General features: G+C 41.2%; 1 protein-coding gene across 3 annotated transcripts in view; it reads left to right on the forward strand.

The window, feature by feature from the left end:
• The window catches only part of whrna (whirlin a), a 153504-nt gene that overhangs the window by 129086 nt on the left and 7186 nt on the right, over positions 1-17232 (forward strand). For 2 of the 3 annotated variants that reach the window (XM_074616755.1, XM_074616756.1), the window contains exons 10-13: positions 5920-5994; positions 7467-8043; positions 9471-9637; positions 13308-13430. In XM_074616755.1, the coding sequence (XP_074472856.1) occupies positions 5920-5994; positions 7467-8043; positions 9471-9637; positions 13308-13430 (942 nt within the window). The remainder of the gene's footprint in view (positions 1-5919; positions 5995-7466; positions 8044-9470; positions 9638-13307; positions 13431-17232) is intronic. The other variant, XM_074616757.1, reaches the window with a different exon arrangement.

The following is a 17232-nucleotide window of genomic DNA, read 5'->3' on the forward strand; positions in this document are numbered from 1 at the left end:
GTATTCCTGAGTTAATTGAGATGGACAGTTTTTCTTTTCTTTTTAAGGACTGTCAAAGTTAACGCAAATTCGCTTTAATGCCACTAATTTCTTTAATGGATTAACGCAACTTGTGATTTTTTAGGTTGTAGTGGACTCCGTTTTAAAGCTAGAATGAAAATACTGGTATCATATGAAACTAAATTGTTACCAACCATGTCGTACTAGAGAAGGAGGCTAAATAACGCTCAAAACGTACGCTACATTTTGGCGAGGAAAAACTGGTATAGCCATTTTCAAAGGAGTCCCTTGACCTCTGACCTCAAGATATGTGGATAAAAATGGGTTCTATGGGTACCCACGAGTCTCCCCTTTACAGACATGCCCACTTTATGATAAACACATGCAGTTTGGGGCAAGTTATAGTCAAGTCAGCATTTGTCATTGTCTTGTTAATTGTTTTCCAATAGTAAATATATACATACATTTGCATAAAGCAAGCATATGTGCCCACGCCCATGTTGATAAGAGTATCAAATGCTTCACAAATCTCCCTTTAAGGTACATTTTGAACAGATTGCATTAATCGTGATTAACTATGGACAATCATGAGATTTATTGTGATTAAATACAGTATTTTAAGTGATTGATAGCTGTTTTATTTAAGAATTATTGGGTGCGTGGAAACATGAAATGTGTCCAAATGTTGATATTTTGGGGAGAAGATGGCAGGTCTCTCTGCTTAGAATTAATATTCCATGTTTGCTGCTGCATTTCTTATATTTTTGAAAGAACAGCAACAGTTCAGTCTGGTACAAACAATTTTGATGGATGGTGTTGCTGTTTTGTTTTGCTGGTCTGTCTCGCTGTCTGTTTGGATATGTGTGCGTGAGAGAAAGAGACAGAGGCAGAGAGGGTAGCGTGATATATTTCCATGGATTGTAACGGATTCTGCTGTAGAAAAGACCCTGCTCTGGCGTGGACTTTGTCAACGACACGTTTCAATGCCTTCCTGTTAAGATTGGAAAGTCTTTCAGCTGATATTCGATAGGTTGTGTTTTTCTTCCACCTCAATAACCCCCTCGCTCCGACCTCTCCTCCTCTGTAGGAACGGCTGCTCTGGCTGATAGATATGATGGAGGTAGGAGTCGCTGCTGAAAGTGATGAATGCTTTCCAACTTAAACCCACACACACAGTGCAGGATACACACTAAACAAGAAGATGTAGAAATGTACCAGACACACGTACATACACTCCGACTCTCACCTTGGTTTGTGGTTTTGCAGTGAATTTGTTTGCAGTGTTTTTCTCTCCCTTGATTTGGACAATAACTGTGGTGCTTTTAGAGAAAGTGTCTCTCCGCTGCCCTTATGATTATCAGTCCATAGGCTGTGTTGTGACTGTACAGGACATCTCTGGTTGTTTTTGTGTGGATGAGATCCCTGTTACAGAGAGAGAAAAGATCTTATTTGAGGATATTTAGAAGCAGGCAGCCTCTGCCATCAGTGTATGGATGTATGAATGGGTGAATGCTAACATGTAGTGTAAAGCGCTTTGAGTGGTAGGAAGGTTAGAAAGGCACTATATAAATGCAAGTCCATTTACCATTTACCATGTCGGACTCTGGCCGACCATTTTTGTGTCAAATTATTGATTTCTTAAGTAAGTAGCTGTGTAATAAGCGTAATAATGTACAGCTAGCGGGTCATTGTTGTGAAATAAACCCCGATGCAAGACCCCTACTGCTGTACATTATCCCTTATATGACATATGCTTTTGTCAGATTTACCCAGGGAGCCTAATATACAGTACTGTAATGACATACTCCAGTCAGTCCTCAGAAGAAACTGTTGTTCCATCTGTGTAATCCAATGCTTCTTCACTACAGCAAAGCACATTAACTTTGCCTTTTAGAGAAATATTCTTTAATTCTCACTTTTTACATTTTTATTTGATCAGGATTTATTTCAAATTGGGAGACAACTGCCCCTCCTCGTCTGTTCTCTTTATGTTTCTAATCACATCAGTAGTTTGCTGAAGAGCTTTTTTTGTGCTAACAATTCAAAACCAGATGTGTTAGTACAGTAAATGCGTCGGCATCCGTGTGTTTGGTTGTGGACGAAGACGGTGATTTCACAGATGAACAAAAACATATACACAGAGCGTCTAAGCTGACAGCAGAGATAAGCTGGTGACTGTTTGCAGATTTTTTTCACCAACCGGTCCGTCTCTTTCACACGCATCAGATGGGTTTTCTTTGCCTTCCCCTCCGAGAAGCGACATTTACATGTGTGAGAGTGTGTATCCGTGTGTGTCTATATGGGCCCATGGGTGACTGCTACCACTGCTGTGTGAAGCAGATTAGAGAGCTGGATGGGTTTGGGAGGATAACAACACAGGATTTCTGAACCACACTCTGCAAGCCAGGTATACAATTAACTGCATACCGATGCATGTGCACACACACAAACACGTACACATTGTGGAGATAGACTCACAATTACAGTTGCAGCATGCTGGACAAGCACAGTGTTGCTGTTGGATGGTTCTGCAAAACCTCAGATTACACTGAAGACAATGTTTTTGCCTGGACCTCAGAGGGCCTGCCCTACAAACGCAAAAGTCTGTCACTGAGTGACGAAGTTACACAATTGGTCGGTCGAGTGTTGGAGTTTCCTCATTGGCTGGTGCTCTTTCAAAATGTAAAGGCGGGAACAGTCCATTGTTTACGTTTTCAGATTGGCGTGTCAGCGGTTCCACTCACCGTTGCGAGTGCTCCTCTATCGGCGCATTTCCACTAAATCCGGTGACAGAGGGCGTGTTGACGCTTTTCATTCATTTCCTATGGAAAGCAGGAGAAGCAGTCGCCCAGTGCATGGTGGGAGTGTTGCGGCGAGTTGGAGCCCGTCCGGCTCACGAAACTTGGACAAAGCTGTGAAACTAGGTCATTTAGTTCTAAAATTAATAAAGATTCAGCAGCGGCATAGCCTATTTCTCGCTTAAAATGTTTTCAGAAGTAGATTTTGGTGGATTGTTTAGACGGAATAACAAAAAGTTTATGAACAGGCCGCCGTATTGTTTCCTGTTTGAAACGGCAAGCAGAAAATCAGGGACCAATCAAGTGCATTCAATCATAGTGTACGTCACCGCTTGAACGGCCAGTTGATTGGAGCAGCGCGTCTCCTTAGTGTCCTCGCCGGACCTGGTGGACATGTAGCGCTGGATTTAACATTATAGACATGACCACTGACTATTTGTGTAACAATTTAGCCACAAATTCACAGACTGACCATACATGGTCCAGACATATACTTGGCTTTGACCGAGTCTTTTTTAATCAGATTATTCCTACTAATATCAGTATGGTTGAGATATGGTTAAGTTTAGGCAACGAAACTAAACTACTTTCAAAAAGCCTAAAGAAAGAGCCAACATTAATTACGCTGACCCAATCAGATCAAACACATGCAGGTTCCAGGTAGAATACCATGCTGTATTTCTAGCATTTAATCCCGCAATTGTCATGATGAAGTATTACAATCCACTGTGCAGTCTTTTGGCATCTGGTAAGCCTTTAAACTCCTAAATCTAAAGTATTGCTCAAACTGTACCTCCTGGATCATATTTCAACTTCTCACCGACACCTCCCACAACCAGGCATCTGCGGGCAGATCAGTAGTGTTTGTAATCACAATTACTTCCATTGTTGTTGCATCCGTCATCCTGTCAGGCTCCTCTTGAGTCATTTGCTGCTTCTCATGTAAAATAAATCAGAGCTGCAAGTTCAGCTTAGCTGTTCAGTCTAGATGACACATCATTTGTCTTTAAAGATGGTCGTCAGTTTAGTGATCATGGTGCTTTAACTTCCTGCTGAGAGGCGTCAACCTCCGGGTCTGACAAGTGAAGCCAATGCGAAGTGCCTTAAACTTGCATTCTTGCTAACAGCCAGCAGGGGGCAACTCCTCTTGTTGCAAAAAGAAGTCTGATTGTATAGAAGTCTATGAGAAAGTGACCCTACTTCTCACTTGATTTATTACCTCAGTAAACATTGTAAAGAGTTTATGGTCTCAATCGCTAGTTTCAAGTCTCCTTCAATACAGCATGATGTTCATTTAGTAAATTATGGTCCCATTTAGAGTCAAATAGACCATAAAGCAGGGGATGCTTTAGGGCGTGGCTACCTTGTGATTGACAGGTCGCTACCACAGCGCTTTCCGGTCTGGGAGTTGTCCGTGTTTTGTCTTTAATTGTAACATTTTCGTTGCCTCAAAATGTCTTGTTCAGCGTTTGGTTGTACTCAGTGTGTAGAGCGAGTCCTTCAACCACAAGGTTGCCGGTTCGATCCCCAGCTCCTACTGTCCACATGTCCAAGTGTCCTTTGAGTGAGACACTGAAGTTGCTCCCTATGGAGGACGAAACCTGCCAAAATGAAAAATAAATAAATAGATTACTTGATAAATAAATAAATAAATATACCATTAAATGTACCAAAAACAATATTAGTGAAAGTAGTACATAAAACAAGTAACCTGAAAACCCCCTCATCCCCATTTATTTCCCCAAACTTATTTATTTCTGTATTCTTTTCTATATAAATTTCTTTATCACTTCTTTATGCATTTTGGCATTGATTAAGCAAATGAGGGGGCTGTCATTCAACATGTGTCAGCTAACGCTGTCTGCTTATCAACTTATCAACTTATTTTTGTCTTGCCTTTGTCATCGTGGGGTGACGCAGAATCGTTTTTTTTCTACTGTAACAAAAAATGCAGGGCAGATTTTAACATCCCACTACTTCCTGCATTTGCACTGAACGTTGGCATCGGATGTAAATCATGTCCTGCAGAAGTGCCTAATATGATTTCTGGGTAGACTGAAACACACACACTCTGTGGATGCTAACTATGGATGAACACAGTCGTACAACACAGCATGCTCCGACTGCTTACAGTGCAGAGCAGCGTCTCCGCATGTAGAGAGCCGATTGACTCTTGTAATAAATAAATTGTCTGTAAGTGCTCCCCGTGCAGCACCGAGGGGTAATTAAGCTGAATTGATGGGGCTTTTGTTTTGGTTTAGTGGCAGAGTTAAATGAAGGGCAGCGGTTTCTCTGAACTCAGCTTCTCCGCTCTGAAATCGCTCACAGATCTGCTGCAAATTACCTTCTCTCCTCCACCACGTCGGTGAGATTGAGCTGCAAAATCCAGCTTTGAACTCAGCTGATGGTTCTCTATCGATTTCCCGGCATGTGTGTGTTTCTCGTGGAACAAGACATGATAGCTGTGTTTGTGTGTGGCTGTGTGTCTTATTTGCTTGCCTTCCTTATAAACTTTAAGACTGACAAGCACACGCAAACAGATATTCACGTCTTTCCTTTTTTTCTAGGAGACGTGGAACATCCACCAAATCTAATTTGGGTAACACTTTATAACAACCATCATTTGTAAATGGTAAAATTATATTAATTTAAACTTATTTAATAGTTATTTTACTGTTAACAAACAATGAAATGATAATTACAAATGTTTACTAATTATTAGTGATGCTATTATTTTTGTTATTTTATCATTAGTTTGTGGAATATGAAATAATTAGGTTTGTCAATAGATTAAAATATTTAATCGTGATTAATCACATGATTGTCCATAGATAATCGTGATTAATTGCAAATTAATCACACGTTTTTGATCTGCTCAAGATGTACCGTGATGATGGTTATTATAAAGTGTTATCGACATTTGCGATTTTGGAACAAAAGCACATCTGTGTTCAACATCTGCTCACAAGCTTTCTTTCTCATTCTAATCACTCTCTTCTCCCCCCCTTCCCTCTCTGTTTTTTCCTGTCTTTGCTCTCTTTCGTAACCCTCCCCTCTTTCTTTTTTCACCTCTGCACCTTTCTTCATCCCTCTTCCTCCATATCTCTCCTGTGTTTCTCAGAACGACAGCGTGGTGGAGAATAATGAGGCGGGTCCTCCGGAGAGTCTGAACACGCTGCTGACCGACATCTCTCTGGTGAGCCCGGCAGGCAGGCAGGCAGGCAGGCAGGCACAGCCCCTGCTTTGGCCTGATAAAGATGGATGCGACACAGGGGAGAAGTGAGGAGGGGTGGGAAGAAAATGGTATTAAAAAAAAAGGGAGAGAAGAGATAGGAGGTACTCGAGACGTCACGTTGCTGACATGCAGGCTTTGTATTGTAGACTGAGGTGTGGTGGAACAAGTGTTTGCACCAAATGAGATCAAGAGAAAGAAAAGACAAGTAGAGCTTTATGGGAGTAAGAGTTTGTGCAGCCTTTCTTTATTCTTTTCTTGCTGTGTGGACCGAGGACAAACTGATCACTGTAGGCAATCTGGCATGTCCAGCTCTCTTCCTACCTCTCCTTAGTTTAAAAAAACGTTTGCAGTTTCCAAAGCAACAGGAGATATCAAGAGTTCTCATCAGTTTATTCCTGAACAGCAGGAGACAAGAGAGAGGTCGAGGAGGAAGCTTTTAGTCTGCAGCCATGCAAGGCTACCTGCCACTCAAATCATACCTTACTTTTCTTTTGAAAACTTTCTTTCTCACTTTGCTCATTTGATGTCTTTTTTGGTGAGCCATTCATGTCTCAGTCTTCATCCCACCATTCAGTTTGTGTTAGAGCACCTTTACGTTGAAACACAGGATCCTGGCGGAATCGCACAACAAGCAACGACGGGTTCGACCTGGTTAACGTCTTCAAGACGGCTGTTATTGTCGCTAAAACTGGTGGAGGGGTTAAACGGGTGTCTAATACAGTCGTGTGAGTGGAAAGTGGTTAGATTGATAAAGAAAGAATATGAACACTGGGCTTAAAGTTTGCTTTAATGTACTTCCTCTGCATGTTACAAATTAGGCGTGTAACTAAAAAGCCAAGACACACTTCTATTGGCATTTTGTTTATGGGGCTCACAGCATTGGAAAATCCAACATCAACACGTATTTATATAGCTTATGATAAAAATATATATAGTACATATAAATAAGTTGTCCTGTTGTTCTGGAAAATCTAGTTTCTGAATTTTTAAAAGGTAATTTTTCAATGCTGTGACTACCGCAAATTCAACTCTATTCACCTCCATTGTATTGGGGAGGCAGCAGAAGTCAGATAGAAGACAGATATATCAAGACCTGGATAAATAAAACCAAAACTACTGTAGATACTAGAGGTAAGTGAGAAAAGGTGTGAGGTGACCCAGTAGATCTTTATCTACATACAACTAAAAAAAAGAATAACTAATATCTTGTATGTCCTTATACAGAGTAAATGTCTTCTTTCAGACTTTAAGCTTGTGAATACTTTTTCTTTGACAGTGTTAATGGATGGAATAATATTGCGCCATCTGGCATTTAATTTATGCAGCGTAGCAACTCATAATGCAAGCTCCATAATGCATACAGTATGGTCACACTTTGTGTTGCGGTCATTGTAACACCCCTAATCAATGATGAATATATCCTCTCACTTCAGGACGACGTACAGTCCACCACAGCTGAATCTCCCCCTTCCTTCAAGCCTCCGCCCCCACCAGGGGTGCAGAGGCGCCCAACTAGACGAGATCAGCTCAACAAATGCCCCTCGTCCGAATCCTCCCACTCGGGCTTGTACTTCACAGCCCCGGCCTCTCACAACCACAGCAAAGAGCCAAGACACGTCCCCGCCTCGCATCAACACCCCAGGGACCCGTCTCGGGACTACGCGGTCGTCAGAAAGAGAGATCCCTCGGTACCTTCCAAGAAAGAGCAAATAACATCCGCTCAGTTGTCCATGGTCTCACAGCACAACATCGGCCCTTTCCCCAGGGTCCAGTCCCCCGGCAGGGTCGCCACACCTGCTGCCCCATCCCCTTCACCTCCACCTCCACCTCCACCTCCACCTCCACTCCCTGCTCCTCCTCCGCCCCCTTCTCTTCCCTTTAAGCCAGTGTCCATGTCCAAAGCCTCCCAATCCTCTCCCGGCTCTAAACAGCAGTTTGTTACAGTGGAGGTTCACAGGCCCAACGCAGAGCCCGACGTCAACGAGGTGCGCCCGCTGCCCCAAGCTCGAGGTGAGAGAGCCCCGGAAGTAAAATACAGTACATGTAAGGGTCAAAAGTCATTTGTGTCGTCAAATTAATAACATGCACATGTATGGCTGCAACTAATAATTATTTTAAGTTATTGATTTTTTTATTTGATATATTTATTGATTTTATACATTTAACACATTTATACATACAACACAGAACCTTCCCCCAAATTGAACATATGGCAGTGTATAATAATAATAATAATAATAATAATAATAATAAAAATCACTTGAAAATAAATAGCTAAAAATAAAGTTAAAAAGAATATAGATTTAAAATGAAAATATAATAAAGAAAAAAAAATAAAGAAAATTTAGATTGCTGTCACAAACATATTTAAGTTATTGATTAATCTGTAAAATATTTTTTAAATTAAATGATTAGTCATTTAATACATAATGTCAGAAAATGATCCCTTGAATTAGGCATCAGTGCATGTGAATTAGAATGTCAAAGATGTCAAAACATTATGTTCAACAGCCATAAACTGAACACTTTTTTAAAAAAATATTTTGTGCACACAAATTTCATAACAATTCGATTTTTTTTAAAGGTTGTTTATATGATGTTCAGAGCATTAATAAAGCAGCAAACAACTACTTGCTATGTAAAGATGTAGCGGAGTAATGTCTACCCGAGCAGAGAATGAAGTCGCTCTCCTTCTGCGTGTGTTGTAATCCGAGCGAGCCTTCCGCAGGTGCCTTTTATTGCATGTGAGCGTGCCCCATTGGCTGGCTCACGGCCGTCGCTCTGCACTGCGCTCATATGGTGGTTACAGCAGATAACGCCATCCCGACTTATGGCTTTGTCGCCGAAGCGTAGCGCCCACCCTCAAATGAATGAACAGTAACACTGATAGCCAAACAACTCTAATGGAAGAGGCATATTTACTTATTACCACTGTCCTGGAGCTGCCTATTTTGTAAAAATGTCCATTGATTGTAGATGTATATATAGAAGCTTTGAGGAACAAAATGTAGTATTTCCCACCTATTTATAGTGATTATGAAACATTGAGTGACACTGGGCAGATTTTGAGGCTTGCTAATTGTCATTATCTGCAATAACATGAGGAAAAAAGGCAGTATGACGTATTATGTGTATAAATATATGTATAATCTCTCCAAATATGTATTTACTTGGACTAAATGTGCTGAAATGAGCAATTACCCAGAACACCGTGTACGATTACCACTGCATGCAAAACATCAATAATCTTAATAAGCTTTTAATCTTGTATTCAATCTGATTTTTTCAGGATAAATCTAAAAATCTGGGTTGTTTTTTTCTCTTAAAGTTGAAGTAGAAGTTGAGTACGACCAATAAAATAAAAAATGAAAGTGTTGGATTGCTTTCATACAATAACATTTGAAGGCCAAACATCATCATGTCGTGTTTACCCCCAGGTGGCGCCCTGTCTCAGCTGTCAGACAGCGGCCAGACCCTCAGTGAGGACAGCGGAGTGGACATAGCTGAGTCAGGACACATCAGCAAAGACAGCAGCCCGCATTTCTCACGCACACGCCACCCCCGAGACACCCAGGGGGGCGGGGGGGACAACCCCTCCAAACCGGTGAGGGGGTGATTCAGAACAGTTGTGAGCCAAACATGGATGGATGAGTGGATTCATTGATAAACTCTGACGAATGACTAATGTATTCAATTAATTTAGTTCTGTGTGTGTGTGTGCGTTGTATTTCTGTCTTTGTGAGGACCAATTTGAGTGAGATCGAAAGAAAATCAAAGACCTTTTTGGAAGTTGAATACATTTTTGGAAAGTAATGTTTCAAGAAAGAGAAAGTTTAAAATGTGTTTATTGGTTTTTAGTTTTACAGATAAGTATCAATGCATACTCAATATTATTTAATATATTCAATGCAAACAATATTGTGTTTTACAAACAAAAGAGCACAAAAGGACAAAAAAAAATTTAATATTTGGCAAAGGATTAAAAACAAAAACACAATGAGAAATAAATAAATAGAATAAAATAATAAAATAAAATTTAAAAATAGGGGGGGCTTCAAGATGATTACAAATTCAACATAAAAATGTCATTGATGCGGTGTATCAAAACAATAATGACAATGACTATAGGTCCACAAATTACATATGGGGAGATTTAAAGCTTGGATTCAGCGTAGTCCAGGAAAGGACTTCACATTTCCTCAAATTTGTTGGCAGAGCCACGAAGCATTGACCTGAGTTTCTCTAGTTTTAAGTGCTGTATGACATCTCTCAACCATAAAATGCAACTGGGAGGTTGTGGGCTTTTCCTGTTTACGAGAACCAGCCTGCACGCTAACAATACAAAGGTCACGATCTTATTATTAGCTCCGTTAAGAGAAATAGATTTCCAAAAGTTGAGTAATTTAGGACAGAGCTGGAACATGTGTGCCAGAGTAGCAGGGAGCTGCCTACAACGGTTCCTCACTTTTTTGAAGGGTCATGATTCGATTTTTTTTAAGGATGCAGTTATGGGGTAGAGAATCTATTATTATCTCACTTTGGTTCCTCACAAGTACAGAAGTACAAACGTGTGTGTGCGTCAGCTGAATAACAAAGCCAGAGTTCCAGGTTGATAAATGGTTGTGCTTTTTGCTAACCCTTCTCCAAAATCTGCTCTCCAACCTAACCGTGATCTCTTCTCTCCTCCCTCTGTTTGCTCACACAGACTGTTTCCTTTGCTTTACTCATTTGTTTATTTCCCATTTGTGTCATTCATTCAGTCACATGTTCCATCATTTATTTCATCGCCCGCTGCAGTGTAGCGTTATCAAACTCTCAGAGCGCTCTCTCTGGTTCTTATTGATTGATGGAAGAAATAACAAGTAAGGATGGGAGTAGCCTAATTGTTTGTAGTGAGAGGGCTGTTCGATTCAAAGTCTGTTTTAGAATTATTAGCAGAAAATGGGAAGGCTGAATCGACTTTGTATCATAAAAAGGTGCATTTCATTGCTGAGGAGCAAAGCATTTAAGAGAAAAATTATATGCTCATAAAAACCTCCATAAATTAACTTAAAGAAGACATTTGTTTAAGCCTTGTTATAGTCTACTTATCCGTATGGCAGTCAAAACACACAACAGGTTAACTGGTGCAGAATCATGGGGTTCAGAGTCACTGAAGAAAATATTGCAAGCCACATATTATGTTTTGGAGAAGGCTGAAGTAAGGTTAGCTGTGTTTTCTCATAAAGGGCTTTCATTTATTGGCCTTTTCTGAAAAGCTAAAAAAAATTGTTTATAGATTTTCTGTCCACATTCTAATATTAATGGGCGTCTACTATTGCACTGGATAGTGAAATTGGAAGAACTTATTTTAACAAAGGACATTTTGTTAACATTCAATGGCTCACAAGAGGCTTTAGCAGTACGCCAAGAAGGCTTTTCTGTGCTAGATGTATAAATATTAAGGCTGTCAATCGATTAAAATAGTTAATTGCGGATAATCACAAATTAATTACACTTTTTTTTTTAATCTGTACAAAATGTACCTTAAAGGGAGATTTGTCAAATATTGAATACTCTTATCAACATGGGAGTGGGCAAATATGCTTGCTTTATGCAAATTTATGTGTATATTTATAATTGTAAATCAATTAGCAACACAAAACAATAACAAATATTGTCCAGAAACCCTCACAGGTACTTCATTTAGCATAAGAAATATGCTCAAACCATAACATGACAAACTGCAGCCCAACAGGCAACAACAGCTGTCAGTGTGTCAGTGAACTGACTTGACTATGACTTGCTCCAAACTGCATGTGATTATCATAAAGTGGGCATATCTGTAAAGGGGAGACTCGTGGGTACCCACAGAACCCATTTTCATTCACATATCTTGAGGTCAGAGCTCAAGGGACCATGCTGGTTTTTCCTTGCCAAAATTTAGCGCAAGTTTGGAGCGTTTTTTAGATTCTATCGCGACAAGCTAGTATGACATGGTTGGTACCAATGGATTCTTTCGGGTTTCTAGTTTCATATGATGCCAGTATCTTCACTCTAGCTGTAACACTGAGTTCGCTACAACCTCTGATCGCATATAACGTTAAAGAAATTAGTTGCGTCAGCCCGGTTGCATGAAAAGGCCTATGAATGACATGAGAAAGGTATTTAGCGTGCAATAAGAACGCCATGTAGTCTGTACTGACTACAATGTAAACACATCTGCATAGTTATGCTACGCCCAGAGTTAGTGATGTAGAATAAAAAAATGTGTGAAACACAGCTTATGGTGGGCGAGACGGGTGGTGGATGGACTTTCAACCAGGAGGCCGTGGTGTTCCAGACGTGTTTTTTAATGAAGTTTGTTTCCGTACTTATGTTCCAATGTTTCCGTACGTATTTTACTTAGTTTACATACTTATTTTAAACCCAACCATGATATGTTTCCTAAACCTAACTAAGTGTTTTTTTTGCCTAACTGCGGACGTTGCCATAGTTTTGTTGCATGGTGTACAATTGACGTGCGAAAAGCCTAAAATGCGTCCTCATGACAAGCGGAATATCCTTGTAATATTGTGCTATTTATATGTGCTTTAAATTTTTACTATCCAGTGCAGCAGTAAATAGACTTTAAAAAATATTTTTAGGGGCCATTTTGCCTTTATTTATTGACAGAAAACATAGGGCACAGAGAGAGGGAGGTGTGACATGCAACAATGAATGTCCCCAGCCGGAATTGAACTGGGTATATATGGTATGCCTCTATGACACTTGGCCACCATTGATATTTGTCTTAGAATATGGACATACAATCCCAGGAGCATGTTTCAGATTAACATACAAATGAAAGAATCCACTCAAGGAAAGAGATCCCCCGTCGGGTTACAGGAGCCAGTGAAAGAGAAGCTTTATGAGAGGTGACTAAATAATAGAAAAACAATGACATGAGAGAGGCATGTGAGATAGTTTTAAAAAATGGTTATTTCTTTTGTCCTCTGACTTGTGAAGCTGTTAAACAAGATTGCTCATTCATGAATATGTCACCAGAATTGAATATGTACATATTAATAGAGTCATGGCCTTTATGAATGTGTAAATCCAGTGAGAAGACTGTTAAGCGTGTGTGAAAACAAAGCTCTTCCGTGGCAGGAAAATATATGTATGCATAGTGGCACAAAGGGGAAGGAGACATAGGGATGTTGTGTATTGTTATGGATATATTCAGGTTTATAAATATGCATAACTAACGTTCTTCTGATTTGATAACCTGCGCTCCTTTCTCTCCCTTACTTTAGCCGGGGCTGTTGGAGCCCACCTCAGCAGTAGTGCGGGTGGCAAAGAGTGCCACCACTCTGGGTATAGCCATTGAAGGTGGAGCCAACACTCGACAACCGCTGCCACGAATTGTCACAATACAGGTAGGTCAGGACGAAAACGGAAATAATGTTTAAAATAATACCAATGCTAGGCTCACCTCTTCTTAAAGGTACAATGTGGAAGATCTGGCTACATGCTCTAAACAAATAGGGGACAGCATTTCACCTCCACTACTGGGTCTATGCAATCTAAATTTATAGTCAAAATAAAGCCAACTACTAACTAACAGCAGGGCAAGAATACGCAGACCAAACTGCTGAAACTCACACTGCAGCTGAACTCACACTGACATTCCTGCTAATTTTGTCCTCGTCGGGGCTCGCACAAAGACGATTATAACAGTAATGGCCTTCATGAAAAGGCGTGACTGCCGGGAGACTCTGGCAATTCACTGCAATTAGGTTTTCATGAGGCAGTTGGTGTAATGTTGATGTTTAGGAATAAAGGCAGATCGGCAGCACCTCTGGGAGATTACAGTGTACAGCATACTTTTTATGTAAATGATAATGATAAGGCTCAGTTCAGACATGTTAATATGTTTCGTTAATGACGTGGTTGAATACAGTTGCATATCTGTATTGAAACATACTGGAAATTCAGATCCTGGCTATGCAGAGTGAAATCCAAATATTGACAGGTTAGTCACCTCTGAGCTATTACTGTGAAGGGATGTGCATGTATCTGTCTGCCAATTTGTCAACAAAGCCTTGCTTAGATCAGGACTATCTAATCATGTTCTAACCACAGAGGAAACACGGCGTTACAAATTTAAAGATCAGAGCAGCGAGCAGCTACATACTACAGTCCGCCATCCCCCGTTCAAAGCTGTCTCCAAGCCTCCCACTCAGAGGCAGTGATTGAAATAAAAAAAGAGTTGCTGATTGCGAAGGGAGGGATAAAAGGATTGGAAATCAGCACATTCAAAATCAAAGAGTGACTGGAAGAAAGGGCGGCAAGTGTGAGTGAAGGATGCAAAAAAGAGAGTGGGAGCAGTGTTAATAAGGAGAGGGGGAACCAGGAGGATTTGTGCAGGGAGGTGGAGGTCCGGTGTTGTTGGTGGATGCAGTATTTGGGTGTGTAGGTGGTGGGAAGGTCATTGTGGGAAGAGTTGCACTGGGACTAAGTAAACAGATTTTCATTCCCAAACGGCAGTGGTTCCCATCAGTTCTCCAGATCCAACTCCCCAAGCTAATGCAGGAAGATTTTGTTTTCTCTCTCTGATGTATGTGTTTTCCGTTTTTGTCTCCTGAAGCGAGAAACACAGCTCTTATATCACAGCTGCTTCTTTGCTACAATATTGTATGTTCCTTAGCTCCATTTATTATCGCAAACTTAGAGATAAGATTTGATGAGAGCGTCTGTGGTATTATTGTGGCTGTTTTTGTTTTGGTGGATTTTTTTCCACCATGTGGCATAGGCAAAGACATAATAGTGTTAAGGCCCAGACACACCAGGCCGGCATCAAAGAAGTAGTGGTGATGAAGGCCGACTGTTGGGTCGCCTCATGTTGCCTTTGTCTTGGCAGGCAAGTTGTTTTTGAACACACCGCAAGACTACAGCCGACGGACAGTTAGCACGTACGTTCTGCGCCTGCATGAGAGGAAATAACTCTCCACACCAGCAGGCTGCGGTAGTCTGTATTTGTCATTCAAAAAGGGAAACTGGAAGACCGAGGACTTTGGATATACAAGCTGTTGTTATGATACATACATGAAACAAAGCGGCGTCTGCCAACCATTTCCACACCACTCTCACTCACCACTTAGCTTCATTCCAGATGGCCATGTCGTTGCGAAAAATATCTGTGTATTGGAATGATCAGATGAGATGAAGATGAGAAATGAAAAGAGCCTTATGTGTTTTTCCTCTTGACTTTACTCGTTGCTTTCCTCACTTCCGTTTTTCTTCTCATGCACTGAGTCGTTCAAGCCGAACAGCCAATCGGGGTGATTTCTTTCACCTACGAGCTCCTCCGGCCGAAAAACCTCTGACATGGGCAGACTACAGCCAACGGTGCGGGACACACCGCAAAAACCTGGCCGACAGACGCTCAACGACGACCCCAAACTGTCCTACAGCCGACCGTCGGCTTAGTGTGTCAGGGGCTTAAGTCAGTAGCAGTGGTTTGTAGCATGTTGAAGCTCAGCTTTTCAGGAGAGTACATCATTAAAGAGATAACCAGCTCAAAGTCATAGCACATTTTTGAATAAACACATCCTGCTTATCACAAAAAAATACTAAGCGATGAAACTTTTGAAAGAAAAGAGTAAGAGCAGCTGTGTGTACTTTCATTCGATTTCCACACTGTTATGAAAGTCAGGGAAACCTCCCCTCTGCCAAGGATTGTCTGTGACATACAGTAAGCACACAGAGCTAGACATTTACGCATAAGAGATGAAGCCACTGAAATGGTTCAACCCATAATAACACTTCAGAGTGAGGATAATGAAAATAAAAAATGCAGCTGATTGCACTGGATAATAGCAGAGGAAATTGGCGCCTTCTCACTGTGGCGTGAGGAGGTCCAGTAAAGCTGCCTGAAACAAGGAAAAGATTAATTTAATGAGCTCATTTTATCAGAGTTAAAGTTCACTTAAACCCCTCAGGCAAGCAGATTGAAATTTTAATCAGGTTTAAATTATTGCTGGGTCTTTGATTACAGCTCCATATTTTTTTGAATTTCATCCAAACTTTGGTTTGCTGAGGTGCAAACACTATCGATCACAAGCGAGGCAAAGCCACAAGCTACATGACACCGCTGCTACTTCCCTGAACAATAACAGCGTATACCTTCACAGTTATTTAGAGGCATTAATAACATGGTGGCCTCAAGGTCACTTGTTGCAGGAATGGAGGGAGACTTTCTGCGCGTTCGGTTTTCGAGGTGGATAAGTGAGCTGTGAAAACTTTGCTCTATCACCTGGGGAAAGCTAACTCAATGTTATTAGACCCTTGAGCAAGGCTCACTACCTCAGTACTTTCCCCAGTCAGGACCAAGCATCAGAATGATACATTTGCTTTGAAAAGAAAACATTAATTTTGTATCTGGCTTTCCGATGGGCATCGGTTCTATCCGGGGGACAGATCACATCAAAGCTAGCGCCCTGTGCAATATCTTTCCTCTGCAGTATTGGAAGTAAGCGCAGTGGAGTACTGATAAAGCAAACCTCTGGCTTCTGTATTTCCTATCTCTCTGGGCACAAGGGCTCTCGCCTCAAGTCACCTCAATCATGGCTGCTGAGGATGAGGTGCAGATGAGTAAGCTGCTGCCGGCCGCGTGGTCGGTCCTTATCAGCCCCCGTCGCCCCTCCTGAAGCAACAGCTTGTTATCACTGCCATCTTCCGATCACGACAACCGACCGCTCCGCCAGCTCAGGGTAATTGTTGCAGGCTCAGTAAATAAGAGAGGTGATGATGCAGTCCTGATGTGGGAGCGATGCTGATGTTTTCAGCGATCGGAGTTACATGTAATGGGGTCAGCTGTCAGAGTCAGGAGGAGGAGAACATGGAACTGACAGGAGTGACTGTGCCATACTTGGTGTGCTTTTAAGACCACAACAAAGTGGAACCTGTGTTTTTCTTTTCCTTTTCATTTTTAAATTAAGTTTAAAGCCATACGATATCCAGAGCATTAATATAGCAGCAAACAACTCTTTGCTATGTAAAGATATAGAGGAGTAATGTCTACCTGATCAGAGAATGAAGTCACTCTCTCTCTGTGAGTGTCCTCCCTGCTTTGTTTACTTAGCCGGCCAGCCACACGTGCCTTTGAGTGCATATTAGTGCATGTAAGCTTGCCCCACTGGATAATCCACGCTGCTCTGCACGGGTCTCATATGGTGG

The sequence above is a fragment of the Sebastes fasciatus genome, chromosome 19 (genome assembly GCF_043250625.1).
Source record: "Sebastes fasciatus isolate fSebFas1 chromosome 19, fSebFas1.pri, whole genome shotgun sequence".
In the NCBI taxonomy this organism is placed as follows: domain Eukaryota; kingdom Metazoa; phylum Chordata; class Actinopteri; order Perciformes; family Sebastidae; genus Sebastes; species Sebastes fasciatus.